Source organism: Corvus hawaiiensis, chromosome 15, assembly GCF_020740725.1.
Source record: "Corvus hawaiiensis isolate bCorHaw1 chromosome 15, bCorHaw1.pri.cur, whole genome shotgun sequence".
Lineage (NCBI taxonomy): Eukaryota > Metazoa > Chordata > Aves > Passeriformes > Corvidae > Corvus > Corvus hawaiiensis.
In genome coordinates, this window is record NC_063227.1 from 2,000,033 (window position 1) to 2,022,425 (window position 22,393).

Here is a 22,393-nt window from a genome sequence, read left to right on the forward strand (position 1 = left end):
GCTTTCAACGGCTCCTTCTTCGTTTCCCTTCTCCCTTCCCTGGTCCCAGTACCTCCCCCAGCTCGGGCTCTGGACCCCCGGGCTCGGGGGAGCAGCTGGGGAGGGCCCAGCTCACGCACTCACCGCTGTCAGCCAGGTAGTGGGTTCGGGGAGCTGCAAGGAGAGCAGAGCCGGCTGTCAGGAAGGGCCAAGCACCCCATGCCATGCAGAACTGCCCGTTCCCAGCCCCACAGATCCTCCTTGGGGCTCCCAGTAGCCCTCAGTCCTCAGAACTGCCCATTCCCAGCCCTCAGCTCTCGGAGGGGCTCCCTGAGCATCCCCAAACAGCTCGGTGAGGGCAGATGTGCCATGAGGAAGGAGAGCATGGAATGGACAGGGCCACCTGTGCTGCCAGGCTCTGAAGTGCCCCCCAGCCCCCCCGTGGCCCCAAGGACAGGGCTGGGTGCCCTGGGGGCTCTGTGACAGGAGCAATGCCAGCGAGGCAGCCCTGGGGCTGCTCAGCAGGTCTGGGGTGCCAGGAGGGCCCAAAACAGGTCACAGCAAGCCTGGCGTGGCTGTGCTGCCACATTCCCAAGGGATCCTTCAGCCATTCCATACGGCGCTTCCAGGCTGCCCAGACACCCACCGGGCAATGCCCCATCCCAGCTGGGGCACAGGGAATGGATGGAGTCCTCCAGAGAGGAAAAGGCCCTCCTGAGCCCAGCTCCATGCCCAGGACCTCTCATCACCCCTTCCCTTGTCCTGATCTTCCCTCTCCACCCCATAAAATTCCCGAGGGGCTGTGGCTGTGTGGGGTGGGACAGAGGGACGGACAGGGACAGCCTTACAGCCGTTGAGGGAGCCCTCGTAGCCCGCGGTGTGCAGGGCCTCTCTGCTGCTGGCTGAGCTGCGAGGGGGTGTCCAGGGGTCTGCGTAGGAGTTGGAGCGAGCCTTCATCTCCTCCCTCAGGATCAGCCTCCCGATGCCACTCTGGATCTGGCAGGAGGGGAAAAGCCACCTTGCACTCTTCCTTTCCCTGCCCAGCCCTCTCTGGCACATCACGGACGGGCACAGCATCCCCTGGCACGGGCCTGGCATCTCCTGAGGGTGAGGTGCTGGGGTGGGGGTGTCTCGGCAAGGGGATGCTCTCCCTCTCCCGCAGAGCCCATGCTGGGGGTGGCCAGGAGGGGACAGACGGCCGAGGGCAGCAGGGATGGTGGTGGCACCTTCTCGGGTGGCAGAGCTGGGCTGAGCCTCCTCCCCAGAGCCAACTGGGGACAGTTTGGTGCTGGCTCTGTGCCCAGCAGGGCTGGCACTCACCTTGTGCATGCCCCGGTCGTACTCATCCTCTTCACCACCTGACGAGAACCTCCGGGCCCGGGGAGCTGCAAGGAGACACGTGAGGGGTCAGATGGGGACAGAAGTGGGGACAGGCAGGGAGGAGACAGTCCCCAACTGCATGGGGACATTGGATCCCAGAGACTCGTGTTTTGGGGTCACCTTGGCAGGTATCTCAGCCCAACCCCACTTTTGTGTCCAGACCCAACTCAGAGCGGGGTTCCCTCCCAGATAATTTGGAGGCAGGAATGTGTTTCCTGTTCTCCCAACCCCGGGGGCATTTGTTACCTTTGGGTGAGCCTTGGAAGGACCAGTACTCCGACTCGGAGTGGTAGTAGGGGTCCGGGGAGTAGGCAGGGCTGTACTTGGATGACTGCGCGATGTCCTCGCTGGTTTTGCTTTTCGTGGCTGCGGAGGGGTTGTCTGCAAAAGGAACAGGCAGAGCCAAGGTGAGGATCTGCAGGGATCCACCCCAAATGAAGGCAAATCCTCTTCCCTCCCCAGTGACTGCCAGGGATTCGTGTCCAGGACAGCACAGAGCAGAGCTGGGAATAATCAGCCTTCCAGCTGCTGACACCTCCTTGAGACAAGGCTGCTGAGGCAGGCGGTGGGGACAGTGACAAGCAGGGGCTGTCGCTGATGTGGCTGGGAAGGGACCCAAACGGCTGAGAGCCCACGGCACCACAAGTGCTGGCTCCTGCACCGTGCTCATCCCTGTCCCACCACGGCCACCAAGCTCCCTGTGCTGTCCCGTCACCAGGAGGTGAGAGAGGGGATAGAGGAAGGTTCAGACCCAGCAGGGACAGGCCTCTCTGGGTTCTGCCAGGGGAAGGTGGCAGCAGGGGGGGGGAGCAGAGGGGCTCTGGCAGGGCTTGGTCCTCATGGCAGGGACACACAGAGTGCTCAGGCTGGGGGCAGAGCCTCAGCAGCACATGGGGGAACCCAGGGGGGAGTTCTGCTGCACCAGGAGAGTCACAGGGAAAGGAGCACCAGGGACAGGAGGTGGCAGAGCCACCCCACCACCTCCGGCAGGCGTGGGGGACCCAGCAGGTACTTACAGCAGCAGGAGCAGGCAGCAGCGGGCAGTGGGAGTGGGGCAGGAGGGAAGGGAGAGCCCGGGGAGAGAGAGGAGACACAGTTACTGCTCAGGGGGAGCTGCTGTCCCTCCGTGAGCAGAAGCAAGTGGGGACAGTGCAAGCCAGCCCCGCTGCGAGCCACCAAACACCGAGAGCCACCAAACATCCTCCCCATCCTGCGGCATCCCCATTTCACCCTGGAACAGCCACCCAGCATGGGCTGTGATTTTTCTCCAGGGCTGCATGTGAAACTGCCAGTTGCCTTTTTCATCCCTTTTCTGAGGCTGCTCTGACTCCCTTGTCTCCTCTGCCACCCCACCATCACCCTGCTCCCCCTCCCCCAGCTACCCCCGGTGTCACTACCAGCCTTTGCGCCATCCCTCACAACAGGGACGTGGTCCAAAGCCACATCTGTCCCCCAGTCCATCTGTCCCACCTTGGCGCCTGCCCCACCTCCCACTCAGCCCCTGAACACGCCGGTCCCCTCCCGGGGTGACACGGGGACAGGGACACAGCAGCCAGACCGTACCGTGGCGCTTGTAGATGGGGGGCTTCCTGTAGATGTTACTCTCGCCAGCAGCTGGTGGGAGAAGAGAGAGAGAAAGGGAAGAAAGAAGGGGGAAGGGGAGGTCAGTGTGGGCGTGCTGGGAGCGCACAGGACACGGGTCCTGCAGGAGCCACCACCCCCACGCCACATTTCCATCACACAACCGCCTCCGGGCCCGCGAGTGCCCCGGGAGGGCTCCGGGCCGGCGGCACGGGCACAGGAGCACGGCCCCGGCTGCCCACGGTGACAGGACATGCAGTGAGCACCCAGCGACAGCATGCACCGGGGCGGCGGGCACAGCCTGCCAGCCGGCAGCGAGGCACCCGCGGCGGGTTCTCGGGGTGCCAGCACCTGCAAGAACCGCCTGCGAGCTACCTGGGGCGAGCCAACATCAGCCAAAGCCTCTTTCCGCAGCAGAGAGAGAAAAGAGCGAGTCGGGAGGGAAAGCGAGCTGGAGCCTGGAGCAGGCGGAGCAGGGAGGGGGCCATCCATAAACCACCGAGCGGCAGGGCAGGGCAGGGCAGGGCAGGGCAGGGTGGGCAGCGGGGCCGGACCCTGGCAGGGATGGGAGGGGAGCTGGGGGAGCCTCTGGGTGTCCTCACGGTGCTGTCCCAGGGCATCAGAGATGCGTCAGGGAGGCTGCGCCGCTTTTGGGGCAGGGGGAGATGCCAGCAGCTGAGTGGACGGTGCGGGGTTCTGACCCCGCTGAGGGGTGATGGGCAGCTCTGCCTGCTTCCCAACCCACTCTCCCTTGCTGCCCGCTCCGTCCCCGTCCCCGTGGGCTCTGCGTGGCCGGCAGTGGGTGGTGGCCCTTACCTGGTGGCCCCCTGCAATCCCTGCAGAAGGGGAGCAGGCATCTGGCAAGCCCAGAAGACTCTGGGGGGAGGGAGCGGCGGGCCCTAGGGGGAGTATAAAATAGTCATCTGTAGCGGATGGGTGCGGAAACGCCTCTGGCACGCACGCTCCGGCTGGTGATCCTGGGGGGAAGGCAGGGGAGGGCACAGGCTCTCACCAGGGGACTCATCTTCGTGTGGGGAGTGGAGGGAGGGCGGGGAGGAGGAAGAAGGGGGATGTCGCAAGGATCAAGCAGACTCCGGGCGGCTCTGGGACCTCCGGGTGGTGACGGGGGGAGAAGGAGGAGGGTTCAAGCCGTAGGTCCTGTTTATGGATGGCCTCTACCGGGGGTAGATCTTGCTGCCAGCTGGCTCTAGGCAGGCGGCGGAGCTACGCATGCGACACAGCGGGGACGGCACATGCGGGCATGCCACGGACACGGCGCTCCCCCGGCAGCGGGGCGCTCCGGAGCCTACCTGGGATGTGGAAATGCTTGGGCGCTTGGTATGAGGTTGGAGTGGAGGACCTCACATCTAACTGGCTATAGTAGGGGGAGCTGCGCCCGCTCTCGGTGCCTACGCGGGGCCGAGCAGAAGCAGCCGTGAGTGACCGAGAGAGAGAACAAGAGGCAGAAGAAAATGGGTGTTAAATGCAGCGGTGTTAGAACAGCGGGGGCGGCCCGTGTCAGGGGGGTGTGACGGGGACGTGCGGCCCGGCAGCGGCAGTGATGGAGCGGGGGAGATTTCCCGCATCTCCGGAGGCGGACGGGATGCAGAGGAAACCCCAGTGCGGGGCCGGCCCGGGGCAGCGCTGCCCCAGCGCTGCCAGGAAAGCCGAGCGTGCTGCGGAGGCTGACGGCGAGGAGCCCTTGAGGTGCAGCGGGACTCGCAGCGACCTCAGAGCGTTCCAGTCCTTCCTGCACAGCTCCAGAGGACAGGAGACACGGCCCAGGCACACTCTGCTCGCCTGCCATGCTCCGGGGTGTGCGTGCATGCGCATCTGCGTGTGCAAGGACCTGCCTGGGCACAAGCGCTGCCTGCACACCCCTCCCAGAGCCACCAACGCAGCTGAGGGGTCTTCACCAGAGCCGGAGATCACCTGCCTGCCACCCCATCCTCCACGAGCCTCAGCTCATGCCTGAGCTGCAAATTCCTCTCGGCCTCTCCTTGCTGCTCGCAAGAGTTTGGAGAACCAGGGGCTGTGCAGAGCTGGGTACTGCTCCCACCATGGGCCACCCCAGGCCTCCTTTCCAGAGGAGAAACCACAGAAATCCCAGGGACATTTTTGTGATCCTCGCTCCGCTTGGTGCTGTGAGCTCATCTCAGCCTGGGGTTGCAGCTGAAATCCTCACCTGAGCGATAGAAATGGTGGGGGGACCTGGGGATGGTGGGGGACATGCCCTGGCGGCTGTAGGTGGGGGAGTCGATGTAGCCGGGGCTGGAGGCTCGTCTCTGCCGCGTGTCAAAGCTCTCGAAGATGTCCTGGGGGTGGGGAAGGTGTGGAGAGACTGGGGTTAGACTGGGGCAGGAGGTGTCCCACGGATGGGGGTCTCATGCCTGGGGCAGCTGGGGAAGCTCTGTGCTCTGTGTGTGACACTCTGTGTCCTCTGAGGCTGGAGGGGTCCCCAGCCTGCTCTGCCTCCCCCCTGCCAAGGCACAGGCAGCAAATCCCAGGGTTTGGCACCAGGTGACAGTGTCCAGCCAGAGGTTTTTTGCCTGGAGATTGTCCCTTTCCCTGTGCTTGTTCCCAGTTATGGGTGTCTCCCTCCACAGGGCAGAAGCTGCGCCCTGGGGCCATTCTGGGAGGGAGGACTTGCACCCTGCTCTCTTTGGGGCCTGAAGGACAGGATCCTCCTGGATAGTGTCCTCCCTGTCACCCCACACCCTGGGGCAGCCACAGCTCAGGGGGATGATCAGCAGAGCCCCTGGGCACAGGGACATCGTGTGGCAGCAGCAGGTGACAGACCCCCAGTGCCCACAGGGGCATTACCTGTGAGTATGGGGAGAGGGTCCCCAGGGACTGGAGGCAGCAGGAGGCAAAGTGAGGAGGAAAAGAGAGAGAGAGAGAGACAGCACATGGTTAAGAGGAGCAGTGACAGACTGGGGTCCCACAGCAGCTCGTTTTCCCCATGTCACCGGGCAGTGAGGGGGACTGGGGCTACAGCTGGAGCTGGACTGGGGCAGGATGCTGGGCAGGAGCTCCTGGCCAGGAGAGGAACCAGCAGGGGGAATCAGCAGCTGCCACCTCTCAGAGACCTCTGTGGAGGGGGGAGGGCACAGAGGGCCATGGCCACGCTCCTGGGTGGGCTGCAGGACTCCAGGCTCGTGACAAAACCTTGGGGTGGGGATGTAAGAGATGCTACTGCCAAGTGCTCTTGCAGGACCATCTCTGTGAGCTGCTCAGACCTTCTTCTTCCATGGGCTCCCTGAACTCACCCAGCAGCCCCAGCTGGGCAGGTAGGACAGTCCTGTGCTGTGTGCTGCCTGAGCATCTCCTCATCACACTTCCAGAAATGCACTGCCCAAGCCCCTTCCCGGGCTGCAGGGCCAGCATCCAACAGGGCAGCCCTGCTCCAGAGCTGCTCCAGAGGTGATGGGTGAATTCCCTGTCCATCACTGCTCTCACACAGCGCTGTCTGTCCTTGCACATGTCCTGAGGTCACTGGTTTCTTTCTGACTCTACAGCAGCAGCATCACCTCGCCTCCACCCCAGACCCTCCCAAGCCTCTGGGAGAGGTCCTGCCCCATTCCTGCCTCCCTGCACTATTCCCACTGGGATGAGCAAAGCCCCACACTGTTCTCCCCCAAACTGGGCCCCGTTCCTGTGCATCCCAGCACGGGGTTTCTGGACACTCGGTACCTCCCCATAGCTATATCTCTCCAGCGTCTCATCCGACGTGTATCTGTGATAGGGCTCGTAGGAAATGAGGTCAGGACGCTGCACTTCATAGATGGCTTTAATCTTGGGAAGAGCTGCCAGGTCTTTGTAATTAAGGATCTCATTATCCACTTTAGCCTAAGGAGAGGGAGAGACGGAGACAGAGAGGCGGAAAGGAAGAGGAGGAGAGAAGGGAAGGGAGGCTGGAGCACGCAGTGTGGAGCCAGCACGGGGCAGACAGAGCCCACTGTCACCCCAGCAGCAGGGACAGGTAAGAGGAGAGGCCTGAGAGGCAGCAGTGGGGAGGGCAGAGGAGCTGGGAGGGCAGGACTGTGCCCCTCTGAGCACTCCTGAGCTGTGCCACGGCACTGGTGGCACAGCGTGCTGCTGGGACAAGGGGGTTTGTCTGTGCTGTCCCCAAATTCTGGGCTTGTCCCACTGAAGAGCAGCACGGGAAGTTGCTGTTCCCATCCCTGGGGCCCTGGGCGTGGAGCAGGGCTGGACTTACGCAGATGACACGGTTTGGGGAGCCGATGCTGGAGCCAGGGGGGGAGATTGAGGTTTCCGACGTCCTTCTGTGCTGTGGAGGCAGAGAGGTGAGGGCAGGTGAGTGCATGGCAAGGAGGGACCCCTGAGCAGGCAAAGTGCTGGTTTGGGGGCTGAATTTCACTTTCACAGCCTCAGCCACGGCCACCCATCATCCTGTGGGCAGCCACTCCAGGTCTGGGCAGTTCACTCCCAGCAGGGACCCGGGGACAGTGTCACCTGGGACATGCCACCTCTCGGGATGCCCCTCACCCTGCTGCCTACCTTCAGCTTCTTCTCTGCTCTGGCTGCCTGCTTGCAGATGGGGTGCCACACTTCAGAGCCTGCAAGGCAGCAAAGGGACAGTGTTTCAGCCCCACACACGGTCACCCCCCTGCCAGGGGTCAGCCGGGTCCCCCTGCCACGTCCCTGCCACCTGCAGCAGTGCCCCGGGAACGTGCAGGGCAGTGGAGACTGCGTGTCCAGGATGAGGAATGGAACAGCTCTGGAGCACTGAGGGCAGTGGCCAAACCTCAGCTGGGTGGATTTTGGGTGACCCAACCAGTTCCTGCTGGTTAAACTGGGGTGACACTGAGCTTGGGGCATCCCAGCACCTCCATCCTTTGGGTTGGAATGAGCAGAAATTGGACTGTGCCCAGGTGTGCAGGGAGACAAAAAGTTCCCCGTTCAGTGGCAGGGAAGATTTCATGGAGAGAAGTGATTTTTGCAGGGCTCTGGAAGAGCACAGGGTCTGGGGAGCAGTGGAGAGGGGGATCTCCGGCACTGCTGCACAAAGAGACCCCTCCAAGTGCCATAAGGAACCAAACCCCCCACTCCCCCCAGCAGGAACCCCCCACAGCCACGCTGGTCACAGCCCTACCTGTCAGGTACATCTCCTCTCCCTCTGTGAACATCTGGTGGCAGCGCACACATCTGGCACAGGTGGGGTGGTAGTGCTTCCCTCCTGCCTGCGCGGGCGAGCAGAGAGCAGCCCCTGAGCACGGCAGGACACGGACCTGCCCCTGTCCCTGGGTGACCCTGCCAGCCCTCGCTGCTGCAGACAGTGACACGGTGATCAAACTGTCTGGGGCGGCCTTGGAGACCTCCATATCCCATGGAGAAAACCAGGCATGGCTTCATCCCTGTTTTCAACCTGCTGGGCTACGAGTCAGACCAGGAGCCTTCAGCTCTCCTTGGAATGTTCAACAGCAAGCAGAGCCAGGAGGTCCCAAACCACCAGGGACAGTGTCCCTGCAACCCTGACACTCTGGGAATGGCCAAGGCCCTCTGCAGCTGTGCTTTGCATCAGCTCCTTCTCTACAGATTTGAGCAGAAACAGCAAATTTGGCCCTGGATGTCACAGCAGGGGAGCAGCAAAGGGACCCCAAAGACCTCCCTGTCTATCACTGCCAGTTCCTGACCCTAAAGGAACTTTTCTCCTCTTCTGCTCCAATTTCAGTGCTAGGAACAGGCTCTTCCCCAGCTGAGAGGAAGCTAGGCTGCTCCTCTGGCTCTTTTGACAGGGTTAAGAGCTGAAATTGGGAGCTTGCTCCCCTCAAAGTGTCTGTCAGCATTCCAGTTATGGGCTCTCTGCTGGGCTGGGAACTGGGAGCCAGCTCAGGGCAGGAGGAATCTGGGCTGTCACAGCTCAACCCGAAAGAACTTTTTACACCCATAACAAACCAAAAGAAGAGGGAGAATAATTGAAGGTGGCAGAGGGAAGACGAGGCTTTTGCTTTTAAAGGAGAGGGTTGTGGTAGAGGGGGCTGAAAAAAGAGGGCAATTTGCTGCAACTGAGAACCTGCCCGTGGGCTGCCCATAAAATCAACCTGGAATTCAGTGTTCTTAGGTGCAGATGGCAGCCAGTCCCTCCAGTTTATGCGAAAAATGAGCGGAAGGTTTTAGGATGGGCAGGAGGATGAGTTTGGAGAGTTTGGACCCCTCTTCCTTTCTTTGCAGTGCAGGGAGGGGACAGCCCTGTGCCAACCCAAACCAGTCCATGTGGAGGGAGGCTGGCTGCTCCCTGGGAATGTCCCAGCCCATTCCCAACTTCCATTTCACCACACACCTTCTCCAAAAGCCACCCACCATCTGAACACCCAGAACTCCTCCAAACCATGCACAAACCTTGCTCCTTTCATTCTGGTTATTATTCCAGCTTGTACTGGAACACTGGTGGAGCAGTGAGGGAAAGGACCTGCTCGTTATCTCTTGGGTCCCTTAAAGACTCATTAATCATCCAAGCCTGGCTGGGCAGCTCGGAGCAGTTGGGAACGCCCTGGGGGCTACTGGGACAGCACCAGGAGGCTCCTTAATGCCTAAAATTATTTAAAGGCGCCCTTTCCATTTCACACTCTGACAGAGAGGACAATTCAAGCCTCTGGATTCACAGATGGTTCAATGCTGGGAGCAAACACATCCCAGGGAGGGTGGGGAGCTCAGGCTTCCATCCCTGGAAGTGTCCAAGGTCAGGCTGGACGGGGCTTGGAGCGACCTGGGACAGTGGAAGGTGGGCAGAGGGGTTGGAATGAGATGAGCTTTAAGGTCCCTTCCAACCCAACCCATTCCACGATTTTATGACAGGAATCCCAGGTCCCCCCTCCCACACCGGGTGACACCACCCTGCTCACACCCGTGGGTGCCTGAGGATGCTCTACCCTGGCACGGGGCTCAGACTGCCCAGGGGAGGAGCAGCAGCAGGGAGTTGATGTCAGGGCTTTGTCCTGCTCCATTCGGATTTGCTGATCCAGTGAGCTCCGGCCTGGGGCAGCTGCTGCAGGGCTGAGCTCGTGCTCCCGGCAGGAGCCTGGAGTCAGCAGAAAGCAGGGACACACAGCCCCCCAGGCTGGGGAGAGCTGCTGGGAGCCTCCTGGCCATTTGTTCCAGCTTCCTTGGACAGGCTGGAGCTCCCAGGGCAGCCCGACTGGCAGGAACAGGGAGGGGGATCACTCCTTGGTGGGCTGTGAGTGGAACAGGCTGGAGACCCACATGGCCCCTGCCACCATAGCCCACAGCACCTGCAGAGCCATGGGACCTCTGATTTTGGGATGCAGCTGCAACCTGGGGCTGGCAGAGGTGTGGGAGCCCTTCCCTCCTGCTCAGCCGTGTGAAGGGGAGGTCTCAGGAGTGACAGAGCACAATTCCAGCATTGCTGCTTCTCTGTGCCATCTAAAAATCACACCAGGCTTCCCTCTCTGTGCCTCCTGAGCCTTTAAATTACCCTCAGACTGGATTTTCTGCACCTTTTTTTTTTTCCTTGCCAGCGCTGGGGTAGAACAGAAAACACGAGAGGACACATCCCTTCCAGGAGATGGGAAGGACCAGCCCTGATGGACCTCTCTGTCCTTCCCCAAAACCATCCCTCACTGCTCTCAGCAGCTGTGCAGCCCCAACGTGTCCCACAGCCACCTGCATCCATGGTGGGATCCCTGGGGAGTCCCTGCATCCCTCCAGGGCCCTGCCAGAGCAGCTCCTCCTGCCCAGCAAAGTCTCTCCCAGCGAAGGGGACCCTCCGCTCCGGTTTCTGCCCTGCCAAGGGGTGTTCCACGGGCACCGCTGCCCACGGGGAGGGTGCTGCAGCCCCTCAGCCCGGCTCGGCAGCGGGCAGCAGTGCGGGATGCGTTTCCAAGGCAACAGGAGGCTGCCGGCACGGGGATGCGCTCAGAGGAGGGCTGGGGTGAGCGTGCTGGGGACAGCAGAGCCGGGCACGGCAGCGGCTGCTTAGGGCTGATGTCCCCACACCTCCAGACGTGTCCCAGCACCCCCAGGGCACTGTGGGTGTTTCCCGAGCTCTGCTATCCAAGGTCTGGTGTTGTTTTCCCCTCTCCCACCCTCTGGAGAAGGTGGTCACGCTGTGACGGAGCTGCTGCAGCACGAGCCACGGCCCCCAGAGATGGAGGGTGGCACCTCCCACAGCTCCCCAGGGCATGTCCCTGTCACAGAGCCCGCGATGGGGCGGCTCAGCCCCGGGACTCACCTCCAGGACACGGCCGCTGATGTAGCGGTCACAGGTCTCGCACTTGATGCCGAACTGGGCGTGGTAGTCGGACTCGCAGTACGGGATGCCATCCCTTGGGAGAGAGGGAGAGGAGGGGGTGAGCGGCAGGCGAGCCCCTCGCCACCCGCCCAGCCGCGGGGACAGCCCGGGAGTGTCGCGGGGCGGTGGCACTCACTTGCTGATGTACTCGCCGGTGAGGATGATGCCGCACGTTTGGCACTTGAAGCAGCTGACGTGCCACTGCTTCTCCAGGGCCAGCAGGGACTGGCCCTGCTTGATCTCCTCCTTGCAGCCGGCGCAGTCTGGGGGGACAGGAGGGAATGTGGGACACGGCAGCACAGCAGGGACACCCACAGCTTCTGGGTCACCCCGAGGCACCCCGGCTGTGTGACCTGGCACTCCACTCACGCCCTGCCTTTTCCAGGGATTTTTCTTACACCCTGCTCCTGAGGCAGCCTCGTGGGGATCATTTCATTATGGAAATCTGTCACCTCTGCTTGTCCCCAGCACAGGAACCAGGAGGACAGCTGGGACCTCTGAGGTACTGCTGGCACAGAGTGGGGTCTCCCTCAGGGTGATGAGTTTGAGCCAGGGCCAGTTGGAAAAAATTCCTCACAGAAAGAGTGATTGGGCACTGGAATCCTCTGCCCAGGGAGGCCGTGGAATCACCGTCCCTGGATGTGTTTAAAAAAAACCCTGGACAGGCTCTCAGTGCTGTGGTTTAATTGATGAGGAGGTGTTGGGTCACAGGTTGGACTTGATGATCTCAAAGGTCTTCTCCAACCTGGTTCATTCTGTGATTCTGTGATGGGCTGAGGGGGCCACGCTGCCCTGGCAGGTCCCCAAGGGTGGGAAGTGTCCGGCAGAGGAAGGGCTGTGCTGTCCGGCAGCCACGTCCGGCCCCGCTGCGCTATTTACCGGCCTCCCTTCCTCCCCTGCTTCCCCTGGCTCCCATCAGGGCTTCGAGCAGGAAGCACATGGGCCTCGGACCCCTGACCTTGGCTCCTCCTTGTCCTCACCTCCCCCTGGGCAGCAGGTCTGCCTGGAGGGGGGTTTTCCTTAACCCCCTCCCTGCCAGGGGGAAGCAGGAGCAGACAGGCCCCTCCCAGGCTGCCCCGTGCCAAATCCCTGCCTGCCGGACCAATGGGAGAAGATTTCTGACCCCTGGAAAAAAGCAGGATCTGTTCCCTGCTTCAGGTCCTGCAGGGCTGGGGCTGCAGGGAGAGGCTCGGCACCCTCCTTCCAGAGATGCCTTCCCTATGGAATGCACCAGCAGCCCGCACAGCTCCCCTGCCACCCTGCTGGTGGCACTGCCAGGGCCACCGGGGCTGCGAGGGACACGTGCGGGAGGGGCAGGCTCCGTCTGCCTGCAGCTGCCATGAATAAGGCATGGTGTCCTCGGGTGACCCCGCTCCAGGGCCGGGAAGGGGATGGGGAGGGAGAGGAAGGCGGGAGGGAGGCAGAGCCTGGCTCTGGGCAGCTCTGGGAGCCCATGGAGGAGGAATTCCTGTCCCTGGGCTCATTCCAACCCTGCCACGTCCCCTCCATTGAGGGCTGGGGGGAAGGAGGCAGCTTGGGGGGCTCGCAGTGGGGCTCATCGGCACCTGAGCTGCCACCAGCAGTGCCACCGTGGTGACTGGGTGACAAGGACCATGGGTGACAAGGACCAGGGGTGACACTGAGTCCTGGCTCTGGTCTTGGCACTGACCTCCAGGGCTTGCTGAGCATGGCAGGAAGGGAAGGTCCCCGCAACCTGGGGTCTAAAGCAAGGCCAAACCCACCCAAAAGAGCTTGCCCATCGCTCCAGCTGAGTTCTAGGGGTTCCCCAGGGGATGAGCATGAAAAGCCTTTCAGTGCTTGCAGACACACTGAGGAACGCCAGCGCTGGGACAGTCCCAGGAGTATTCCCAGGGTTGCTGCTCCGAGCAAACCCAGCTCCAGAACGTCCCCATGAGCTCAGACAGTGCCTGCCAGGGTGGTGACCCTGCCAAGGTCACAAACAGGCCGGGGGAGTTCCGAAACCAGCGGTGAGCTGCAATCCTGGGTGGAGCCGCAGCACTGCCCCGTCCCTCCTCCCACACCTCTGTGACACCCGTGGCTCTGCAGGGCTGCACAGTGGCCCCAAAGCCCGTCCTGTCACCCTCTCCAGGGGCTCATGGTCCCTCTCTTAGCATCCATCCCAGGACAGCAGTCAACTTACGGCTGGGCCCGTGGATCTTGATGGGCTTGGTGCTGAGGAGGGAGTGGGAGCAGTTCTGGCAGACGCAGTCCTTCCCGCTGAACGTGACCTTGTCTCCGATGGGGAATGGCTTCCTGCGGCCAAGAAGAGGTGGGGAGGGGTCAGCTGCTCATCTCTCTCCTTCCCTGGGGCCAGCAGGGAGCACAGGGGCTCCGGGCAAGGGCTTCTCCAGGAGGTCACAAACCCTTGGTGACAACCTCCACTCACCTGCAGGTGCTGCAGACAAAGCACTTGGGGTGGTAGGTCCTGCCCAGGGCAGAGATGACCTCGCCGGTGATGAAGTCCCCACAGCTGTCACAGCGGGTCCCGTAGAGCTGCTGGTAGTCGTGGGTGCAGATGTACTCCTGGTTCTTAAAGAAGAAACCCGACTGGGCCAGGTCGCAGCCACACACTGGGGAAAAGGACACGGACCCGTCACGGCAGGTCCAGGGTCCCTGAGCCACCTCTGCCGCCTCTCCAGCTTCCTGCGGGTATCTCCGAGGGTTTCCCTTCCCACCAGAGCTCTGGGGCCTCCCCCGGCACCACAAGATGTCAGTGTTGGGCTGTGGGATGGGGCCGCTCCCACAGGGAATCCCATAGCCGGGAGAGAGCCCCTGCACTGCAGCGCTGCCGCACCGCGCACGAACGGCTTGGCACGGCCTGGGCATCCCCTCCTGGAGCCGCCGCACCCGGCTGGGGCTCAGCCCCTCCGCTTGGCACTCCCGTGGTGTCAGGAAGCTGCGGACAGGGCTGGCAAAGAGCTGGGAGTGCCCTAGGGACAGCTGGGGAGAGGTCTCGTCCCTGCCCTGCCTCTGATGAGCTCCCTGCACACGGAGCCGTGTCCTGACGGGAACGGCTCCCGGGATTTTGGGCTTGGAGCTCTGTCTGCTTGTTTTTCCACAGGTGTCCAGCCCAGCCTCGCTTCCTGCCCTGCCGTGGGAAGTGTGAGTGGTGCACAGCCCATCACAGGAATCCAAGCAGATGTGGCCAGCCCCGGCCTCAGCATCAGCTCCCTCCTACGGCTTCTCCAGCCACAGAGAGATCTGGAGAGCAGCAGAGCCTGGCACTGGAGTGGCACAGGGAGATCCTGGGGCCTGGGCACGGTGCCCATCCTCTGTCCTGCAAGGTGACAGCGCGGAGAGGGGACCACAGAGCGACTGAGCACCCGCTGGCACAGCCCACCTCGGTCTCTGCTTTGTCCTTCAGCCCCCTCTGTCCTGTCCCTGCACCTGTGGGCCAGCTCAGGGTGACAGGGGACAGCTGGACCCGCTGCTGCAGGGCCCACGGGGGCAGAGATGCAGCTCCTGTCCTGTGGAGCATCCCTTGGCTGAGCTGCTCCCTGCAGCTGGGGGTACCCAGCAGGGGGAATTTGGGTGTCCCAAACATCCTGTTAGCAACAAGGGACAGGCCAGCAGCTTGGGGACAGCATCAGGAAGCAGAAACAAGAAAAAACGAGGCTGCTCTGTGCCCTGTTTGCTGTGGGAACAGCACATCCCATGGCTTCACTCCCGTGCCAGCTCCCGGGGACACGTCAGGGACAGGCAGTGGGGCTGGAGCCAGCCAGAGGTGGCAGGAGGTGAGAGCTGCGAGGGAAGGTGAGACAGGAGGATTTCCTCTCATTATTTATTCCCTTTCACTTGGAAATCGGGCAGTGAGCGCTGCCAGGCTCTCCCTGCTGGCTCCCGGGCCCTTTGAAGCTAGCGGCTGTCTGAGCTCTCTGTCTGCATGCTCAGCTCCTGCAGGATCGAGCTGGGAAAGGGCAGCATGCTCAGCACGGGGCCCTGCAGGTGCAGGTCAGCCCTGAGGGCATCCCGAGACACTCCCCCTTCCCAAAAATCCGGGGCTGCCCACACCGCGGGGAGACGGGGCTGCAGCAGGGTGGGGACGGCCCAGGGAAGCGTCACCTCCAGCAAACCCACGGCTCCCTGGAGAGGAGCACAGTGTGGCCAAGGGGGTGGGGATTGTGCTCAGCACAGGGAGCTTGGGAGACCAGAGGCCTTTAAAAAGCCCAGGAACGGGAGATTTTGCAGCCTGCAGAAGCTGGTTGAGAGCAGCTGCTCCAATAAAGGTGCTGAGGAGCCCTTCAGCAGCAGCAGCCGCCACGCACCACGAGCTTTACAGCCGTGCAGCTCTCCTCTGGTGCTCCAGGAGGACCCAAACAACCTCTCTGCTCCACTCCTGCCAGCCCTGGGGGCCACCAAGTCCCAGCTGCATCCCACAGGCAGGTGGCAGGGATGTGTCACCCAGCTCCATCAGGAACTGCTCTGGGCATCTCCCCACCTCAGCCAGGCTGGCAGTGCCTCCTCCCCCTCCTCCTCCTCCTGCTTTGGGAGCAGCTGAAGGACACGGTGATGCCCCCAGACACAGATGGGCTCCAGGGTGGTGACATTGGCCACCCCTTCAGTGGCTCTGGCACCACTCAGGGGCACTGCCTGCCCTGTGCCACACCACATGCCCCCTTTAGGTGTGTGACCACACCTCAGTGGGCCTGGTAGGTGTGTCCCCAGCCTTTTGCTTGGCACCCAGAGCTGTGGGATAAGCTGGCAGCAGCTTTTTGGGCATCCTTATCCTACCTTGGCAGGTGAAGCAGCGGATGTGGAAGTGGTTGCTCTGCACACGCACGACCTCGCCCTTGCAGGTGTCCCCACAGCGGTAGCACTGGATGACAGAGGAGCCGCTCCCAGGGGTGTAGGGGTTTTGCTGATAGGGAACTGCTGGCAGAAAGGAGGGAGGGCAGAGGGAGAGAGGGGAAGGGTGTGTTAGGATTTGGGTGTCACTGCACTGAGCTCAGTCTGGTGGCTGTGGCATCAGGGGACATCAGGCCAGCGCTGAGGGCAAAGGACAGCACCCAATGACTCTGAGATGGGAGCCCAGCCCTGTCTGGATTTGGGATTTCCCTGTCCCACAGAAGAGGCTCCCTGGTCTGCAGTCCCAAGCTCTGTGCAGTGTCAGCACCTGGGCACCGCTCCCTGTCCCTGCATGGACAACGAGGTCACAGCATCATCCCAGAGCTCCCCAGATGCTCTCCTGTCCCCATAGCAGGTGCAGGAGGACCCTGCAGGGACCAGCCCCCAGTGCTCTGCTCAGCCCTGGTGGCTGCTGACCCTCTCTGAGACAGCCCAGCGAGCTCCGAGTTGGCAGCAGCACGGGAAGGAACTGTTGTGTTTTCGGAGCTCCTCCTTGTTTGCTTAGGAACTGGGGGAAGAAGTCATCTGTCAAGGAGCTTTCAAACATCACAGCAGCCGAGTGCTTGGCCCTGGTGGGACTGTCACCTCCTCAGCCAGGAGCAGCATCCCGAGGCCCACGGCTCCTTCCGGAGTGGCCCCACGGCGCGTGGAGGTTCTGGAAGGAGCTGGGGGCTGCAGGGCAGGGCAGGGCAAGAGCTGAAATTCTCCTGCTGCAGACAGTGCTGGGATTCACCTTTGCTCCTCACCCCTCTGGGAACACCACACAGGTGATGCCCAGCGGCATCAGCAGGGTAAAATCCTCCTGCTCCGTGCAGATCCTTCTGTCTCAAGGCAATTCCCAAACACGTGGAGAAAACCCAGAGCAGCTCCTGCTTTCCCTGCCCCACCTGGCAGTGCCTGGGCTGTGCAGGAGCTCCAGCCAGGCTGACACCACGCCAAGCACTGCAGGCAGGGCCCGAGCAGCACGGGATTTATTTGCTGTAAGATTTCTGAGAGGGAGCCACAATCTGGGCAACTTGAGCAGCAAAAGGCAGGAGCTTTTCTGACCCAGGGCTGAACTGCATTCCCAGGAACAAGAGAAGCAGCTGATTGAAAGCCAGCCTGTGAAGTCGCTCCAGAGCAGGGAAGAAGGGGCACAGGACAGAGGAGATCACTCAGCAGGGGCTCCTCACTCACCCAGGGGCAGATCAAGTGACAGTGAACAGAAACAGCCCATTATTGCCTTCAAAAGCCAAGCAGGAGAAGTCAAAATGACATTGAGACCCTGTCACAGTGCAATCCCATTCCCTGTGCCAAGTGCCCAGAGACACAGCACCGCTTCCCTCCGGGAAATGGGCTGACCCTCCATCCCTGGAGCTGCTGGGAATGGGCTGCGAGGGAAGCTCTGAGTGCCCTCCTGCAAAGCTCAGACTCCGGCCTTGACTTCCAAGAGCTGCTGGGACTTCCCTTCCCTGCAAGCCAAGAGCTCTCAGAGGTACCTGAGACACTAAAGGATGCCAAGTGCCAGCAGAGCAGTGGCAAAATGGGAGTCAGGCCTGGAGCTCAGCCCAGCAGAGACTAATTAGTCTAGACCTAAATCACTCTGAGGTCCCAAACACAACGAAGGGAGCAGGGAACCCCCACCCAAGAGGCACCAGCCCTGGGAAAAGCAATCCAGCACCTCCTGTGATGGTAATGGGTGCCCAGGAGCTCTGCAGCTGCCTGAGGGGACCAACAGGATTTCCTGAGGCTGGAATAAATCAGGGATCTTCCCCGCAGGGGTCTCCAGCAGAGCAAGAGTTACAGAGCTGAAAGTTCCTCCCACGCACCCACTGCTCACACCCTGGCCCAGAACGAAGCCGAAGCCAAGCCCTTGGACACAGCCATGGAAATGCACAAAGCTGGGAGAGGAAAGCAGGACAGAGGCAGGGGGAAAAGCCAGGAATTCATCCACACTTCAACATTCACGATGAAGAAAAGGGGAAGGCAAAAATAATAATCTATGTCAGAACATGCAGGCATCGCTTAGTGCGGGCTGCTGGTCTCCAGGGAAAACTTCCTGGTGCCCATAGCAACACATCGCCAAGCCCTTGCTTGGTCTGATGGGAGGAAGGCAGAGGAGAAGAAGCTGAGGATAGAAAAGATGCTTTCAGCTGTGCCCCACCACGGGCAGAGATGGATCTGAGCCAGTCACTGCTGGCAGTGCCCGTGGGGACGGGTCAGGACCCAGCTCAGGGCACCCTCACCCTCCCGCTTTGTTCAGCGCTGCCCAAAGCTCCCTGATTCGTGCTTAATCTCCAGCCCAGGCTGGAATTTTGTCCGGGAACATTGGTGCATTGTGTGCCTGTGTTCCAGGCAGCAGCTGCCCGCCTTGTGGCCCCGTGCAGGAAGTATTACACATCCCACAGCCCCGAGCACAGGGCCAGCTGAGCGGGGCAAAGCTCATTACACCCAAATAATCCACTAATAATGTAAGTAGCATTAGTGGCCTCGCAGGCTGGGATACAGCAGGCGTGGAGAGGGGGTGGGAGCTGCCCAAGGAATGCCATAACCTGCCCCCACTTTGCTCCTGTTTTGCTCGGAGCTCATCTGGGCCAACAATTCCTGCGTTTGTGCTCCACTCTCAGCGCAAAACTTGCCCAGGGCCAGCTCCTGTGGGGCTGTGCCCGCATCCTGGCCGGTTCTTGATGGGCTGAGGGCACAGCCAGGCAGGGAAGCGCCACGGGGCTGCGTGGGCACTTGACAGATTTCCCACTGATCCGGATTAAGGTGGCACCTCCGGTCAGGGATTGCTGCCCTGCGCAGCCCCGGGGTCAGGCAGCGGTGGCCGTGCACAGCCAGTGTGCGACCCGGGCAGGGGGACAGCCCCCCAACAAACCCCCACGGCTGAGCAGAGGAGCTCAGTCCCCCAGGAGGGCGCAGGGACCGTGCCCAAGGGCTGCTCCCATGAACAATCTGCAATTCCCACCCCTGGGCAATCCCCCTCCTTCATTTCAGGAGGGTCAACGACCTTGTTTGTCTTCCTGTGCTCTTCCTGCACAGCGTCCAGCCCTGCACCAGGATGCGGAAATGCTGAACCTCTGGAACATTTCGAGCCCTTCACGAGTGGAAGGAGAATGGGATAATTTCCATCTGCCTTGGAGGGTTTGCTGCTCACCACCAACACGAATAACAGGGCACAGCTCCACCAGCAGCTTGGGTTCCCCCCCGGCAGCCCCATATCCCACAGCCCCACATACCCCAGCAGCAGCTTTCCAGGGGCACCCAGAGGCATCTTTAAAGATCCACCCCTCCTTCCTTACTGGGACCAGAGTAGGTGCTGCTCTTTTCCCACCTATTTCCCTCTCCTAGCCCATTGGCCCTCTGGGAAGGTCTATCAGGGAGAAGCTTTTCCAGGTGGGGTTGGGATCATTATCCACAGGTAGCCGGGAGCTCCCACCCAGCTCTGCTGCCAGTGTGTTTGTGACCCAGCATCTCCACAGGAGGATGGGCATGCCGAGCTTAATTAACTGCCAGTAATTAATATTTGCACAGTGCTGGGAGAGCCACAGGTGAAAGGGACCATGGAAAAGCAAAATATTCACCCTGAAATTAATCAGGAGAGGCAGTGCCACCGTGGGAAGCTGAGGCTGGTGGGTGCCAGGGGTGATGCAGGGACTGAGAGTTGGCACCTGCAGCAAGGGGGTGTCACCATGGGATGGATCCAGCCCCTGGAATGTGTAAGGAGGTGTGGGTGTCACCATGGGATGGATCCAGCCCCTGGAATGTGTAAGGAGGTGTGGGTGTCACCATGGGATGGATCCAGCCCCTGGAATGCTGGATGTCAGCTGGACGCTGGGGGAGCAGGGCAGATGATGCTGGCAGGAATTGTCACACCTCCATGGGGCTGAACTCCTTCCAGCAGCTTCCCACTGCTTCCCACTGCTCCCCGGCACTGAGCAATTCCCCACCCCACCCCCAGCGCGGTCCCTGGGGCTGGAAATCCTCTTCTCAGAACCCCGCTGTGGGTGGTGGCACCAGCGTGGCACGGGTTGGCGGTGGGATGCAGCTGCAGCGGGGAGGGTGAGGAAAGCTGGGCATTCCCACCGGGCATTCCCGGTGGGCACGGCTGGCAGACCCCGGGAAGGGCCGATTCCACGGCTCTGGGGTGAGGAGGGGGTCGGGAGCAGGGCTGGGGAGGCTCAGGAAGAGGAAGCCCAGCCCTGCCAGCACAGCAGCCCCGGAGGCGTCAAGGCTGAGGGGCGGCAGTGACTGGCCAGGAAGGAATTTTGCTGGAAGCACTGGAGGCTGAGGGAGAGGCCGGGGTGAAGCACCGGGGATGGGACACAGCGGGCCGGGCTGGGGGCAGAGAGCGAGGTAAAGGAAACCTCTGCTGGGGTATGGGGACAAGGAGGTGGCACCCCAGGAGCCTGCACCCCAAATCCTCCCGCTGCAGCACGGATCCAGGGTGACCCGGCCGGCTCCAGAGGGGAGCTGAGGGCGAGGGGGAGGATTTCCCCTCCAGGCAGGAGCTGTGCTGTGTCCCAGGGGCGGCCGGGGAGGAAGGGTGGGAACTGCAGGGCCACGGGATATGGGTTTCTCATCAGCAGCGGGGCCAAAGGCTCCTGCCTGCTGTCCTGCAGCGGCCAGGGCTTGGCTGCAGCCGTAAAAACGCCTTGGGAAGGAAGGGAAGGATGGGCTGGGAGCCAGATGGTGCTGGTCCTTCAGCAGGCACGGGACAGCCGCAGCCTGCGTCCTGTGGGGCTGCCGTGACCCCGGCATGTGGGCATGTGCCTGTTCCAGACACAGAATCAGAATTAACGAGGCTGGAAAAGACCTTTGAGACCATCGAGTCCACCCCAGGTCCCTGCTGAGGAGCTGACACTGTGGGGGTGCCAGCAGCACAGAGCTGGGTGAGGCACCCAGGTGAGGGATCAGCCAAATTATCCCTGAAATAAAGGAAGGGACCAACAGTCGGGATGCTCGGCTCCGGTGGTGAATCTGAGCCCTGCACGGCCATCTCGGTGCTCAGCCCACGGCTCCCCATGGAGCTGCCACGGATAAAAGCCATTCCCACCAAGGAGAAAATGCCAGATTTACCTTTGGGCAGAGGATTTTCTCTCCTGATCCTTCCCCTCAGTAAAACCCAGAAGCATCCCGTGGCTCTTTATTGAATATTTACATTTTTAGGCTGGGGCGGGCTGAGTGCTCCTGATGGGCTGAGGACGGGTAGCAGGGATCTGCTGTGGGACAGGCTGAGCCTGGAGCAGCTCCGGCTGCTTCTGCCACTGTCTGCACTGAATCCACGAGGACTGGGCTGGGACAGGCACTGCGGTGTGGGACAGTGGGCTGGGGGCAGCGGGGACCACCCAGCTCACCCGGAGCCAGCACTGGGCTGCTCCCAAAGCTGTCAGCCAGCTTGGAGAGTATTCCAGGTGGGATTATGAACCCCCTCCAGTCCATGCCAGCCTCTCCTGGCTCCCAGGCAAAGCCATCTGTGGCTTACAGCTAAAAACCCTCCACTGCCACAGCTCCTAATCCAGCCCTAGGCTTCCCTAATTAGATCAGGACCAGTTATTGCTCCCCCCTGCTTCACGCTGGCCCCTCACCCCCCGCCGCTGGCACTCCCTTGGTGGGACACAGGGCACAAGCTGTGGGTGCTGCAAGGATGGCACCAAGGAGCTGGAGGGGCACATGCCGCCATGGGAGAGGGCACGGGGCTGGGGGTGCTGGGCCAGCGCTGGCATCACACGAGGGAGGGAACACCCTGTAGCTGGGAGCGGGAGGCAGGGCTGTGAGTGTGGCAGGTGCCCAAATAGGTGCCAAGGCATCACGAGGGCGTGACACGACATTATGCCAGCGTGGGAGCTGGGTCACACGGGGACACGCTGCAAAAAGAGAGAGGAGGGAGGTCAAAAACGCCCAGAGGAGACAAAGGAGAAGGGTAAAGAGGGAAGGAGACAAGGGGAAAAAATCAAGAGGTTGGAAGGAAAACAAACAAAAAGCTGGAGCAGCGAACAGCCAGGGCCCTGCCTGCACAGCAGAATTTGTTTCTGGCTGCATCCGTGGAAATTATTCTCCAAATGAGCGTGGAGGAAGCCGTGACTGCCTTCCCATGCTGACCTGGCCGCAGGCAGCTGCCCGTGCCTGCCTGCAGGATGTTTACTTCCCACACAGGCAGGGCTGGAATGTGCCAGGGAAACCCAAAAACCCCGCTGGGGCTCAGCAGAGGTTTCACCTCCTGCCCTGCAGGAACCCCCAGCCCCATTCCAGCAGCACCCTGGGGGTGTCCTGAGCGAGGGATCTGGGATCAGCCTGGTTTGCTGGAAGCACTGTCTGCTGCTGCTGCGGTGATTT

At 61.6% G+C, this 22,393-nt stretch overlaps 1 protein-coding gene across 10 annotated transcripts in view; it reads right to left on the bottom strand.

Moving 5' to 3' along the window:
* The window catches only part of ABLIM3 (actin binding LIM protein family member 3), a 46,283-nt gene that overhangs the window by 3,169 nt on the left and 20,721 nt on the right, over positions 1 to 22,393 (bottom strand). For 2 of the 10 annotated variants that reach the window (XM_048319895.1, XM_048319900.1), the window contains exons 2-18: positions 15,965 to 16,102; positions 13,620 to 13,803; positions 13,374 to 13,486; positions 11,349 to 11,475; positions 11,153 to 11,246; positions 8,057 to 8,144; positions 7,462 to 7,520; positions 7,160 to 7,231; positions 6,634 to 6,789; positions 5,764 to 5,793; positions 5,126 to 5,255; positions 4,251 to 4,349; positions 2,923 to 2,973; positions 1,606 to 1,740; positions 1,300 to 1,364; positions 828 to 975; positions 124 to 153 (exon numbers count right to left, since the gene is read on the bottom strand). In XM_048319895.1, coding sequence (XP_048175852.1) covers positions 124 to 153; positions 828 to 975; positions 1,300 to 1,364; positions 1,606 to 1,740; positions 2,923 to 2,973; positions 4,251 to 4,349; positions 5,126 to 5,255; positions 5,764 to 5,793; positions 6,634 to 6,789; positions 7,160 to 7,231; positions 7,462 to 7,520; positions 8,057 to 8,144; positions 11,153 to 11,246; positions 11,349 to 11,475; positions 13,374 to 13,486; positions 13,620 to 13,803; positions 15,965 to 16,102 — 1,719 coding nt within the window. Of the gene's footprint in view, positions 1 to 123; positions 154 to 827; positions 976 to 1,299; positions 1,365 to 1,605; positions 1,741 to 2,922; positions 2,974 to 3,756; positions 3,840 to 4,250; positions 4,350 to 5,125; positions 5,256 to 5,763; positions 5,794 to 6,633; positions 6,790 to 7,159; positions 7,232 to 7,461; positions 7,521 to 8,056; positions 8,145 to 11,152; positions 11,247 to 11,348; positions 11,476 to 13,373; positions 13,487 to 13,619; positions 13,804 to 15,964; positions 16,103 to 22,393 lie in introns of those variants that run through there. The other 8 variants (XM_048319897.1, XM_048319901.1, XM_048319896.1 and 5 more) reach the window with 7 other exon arrangements.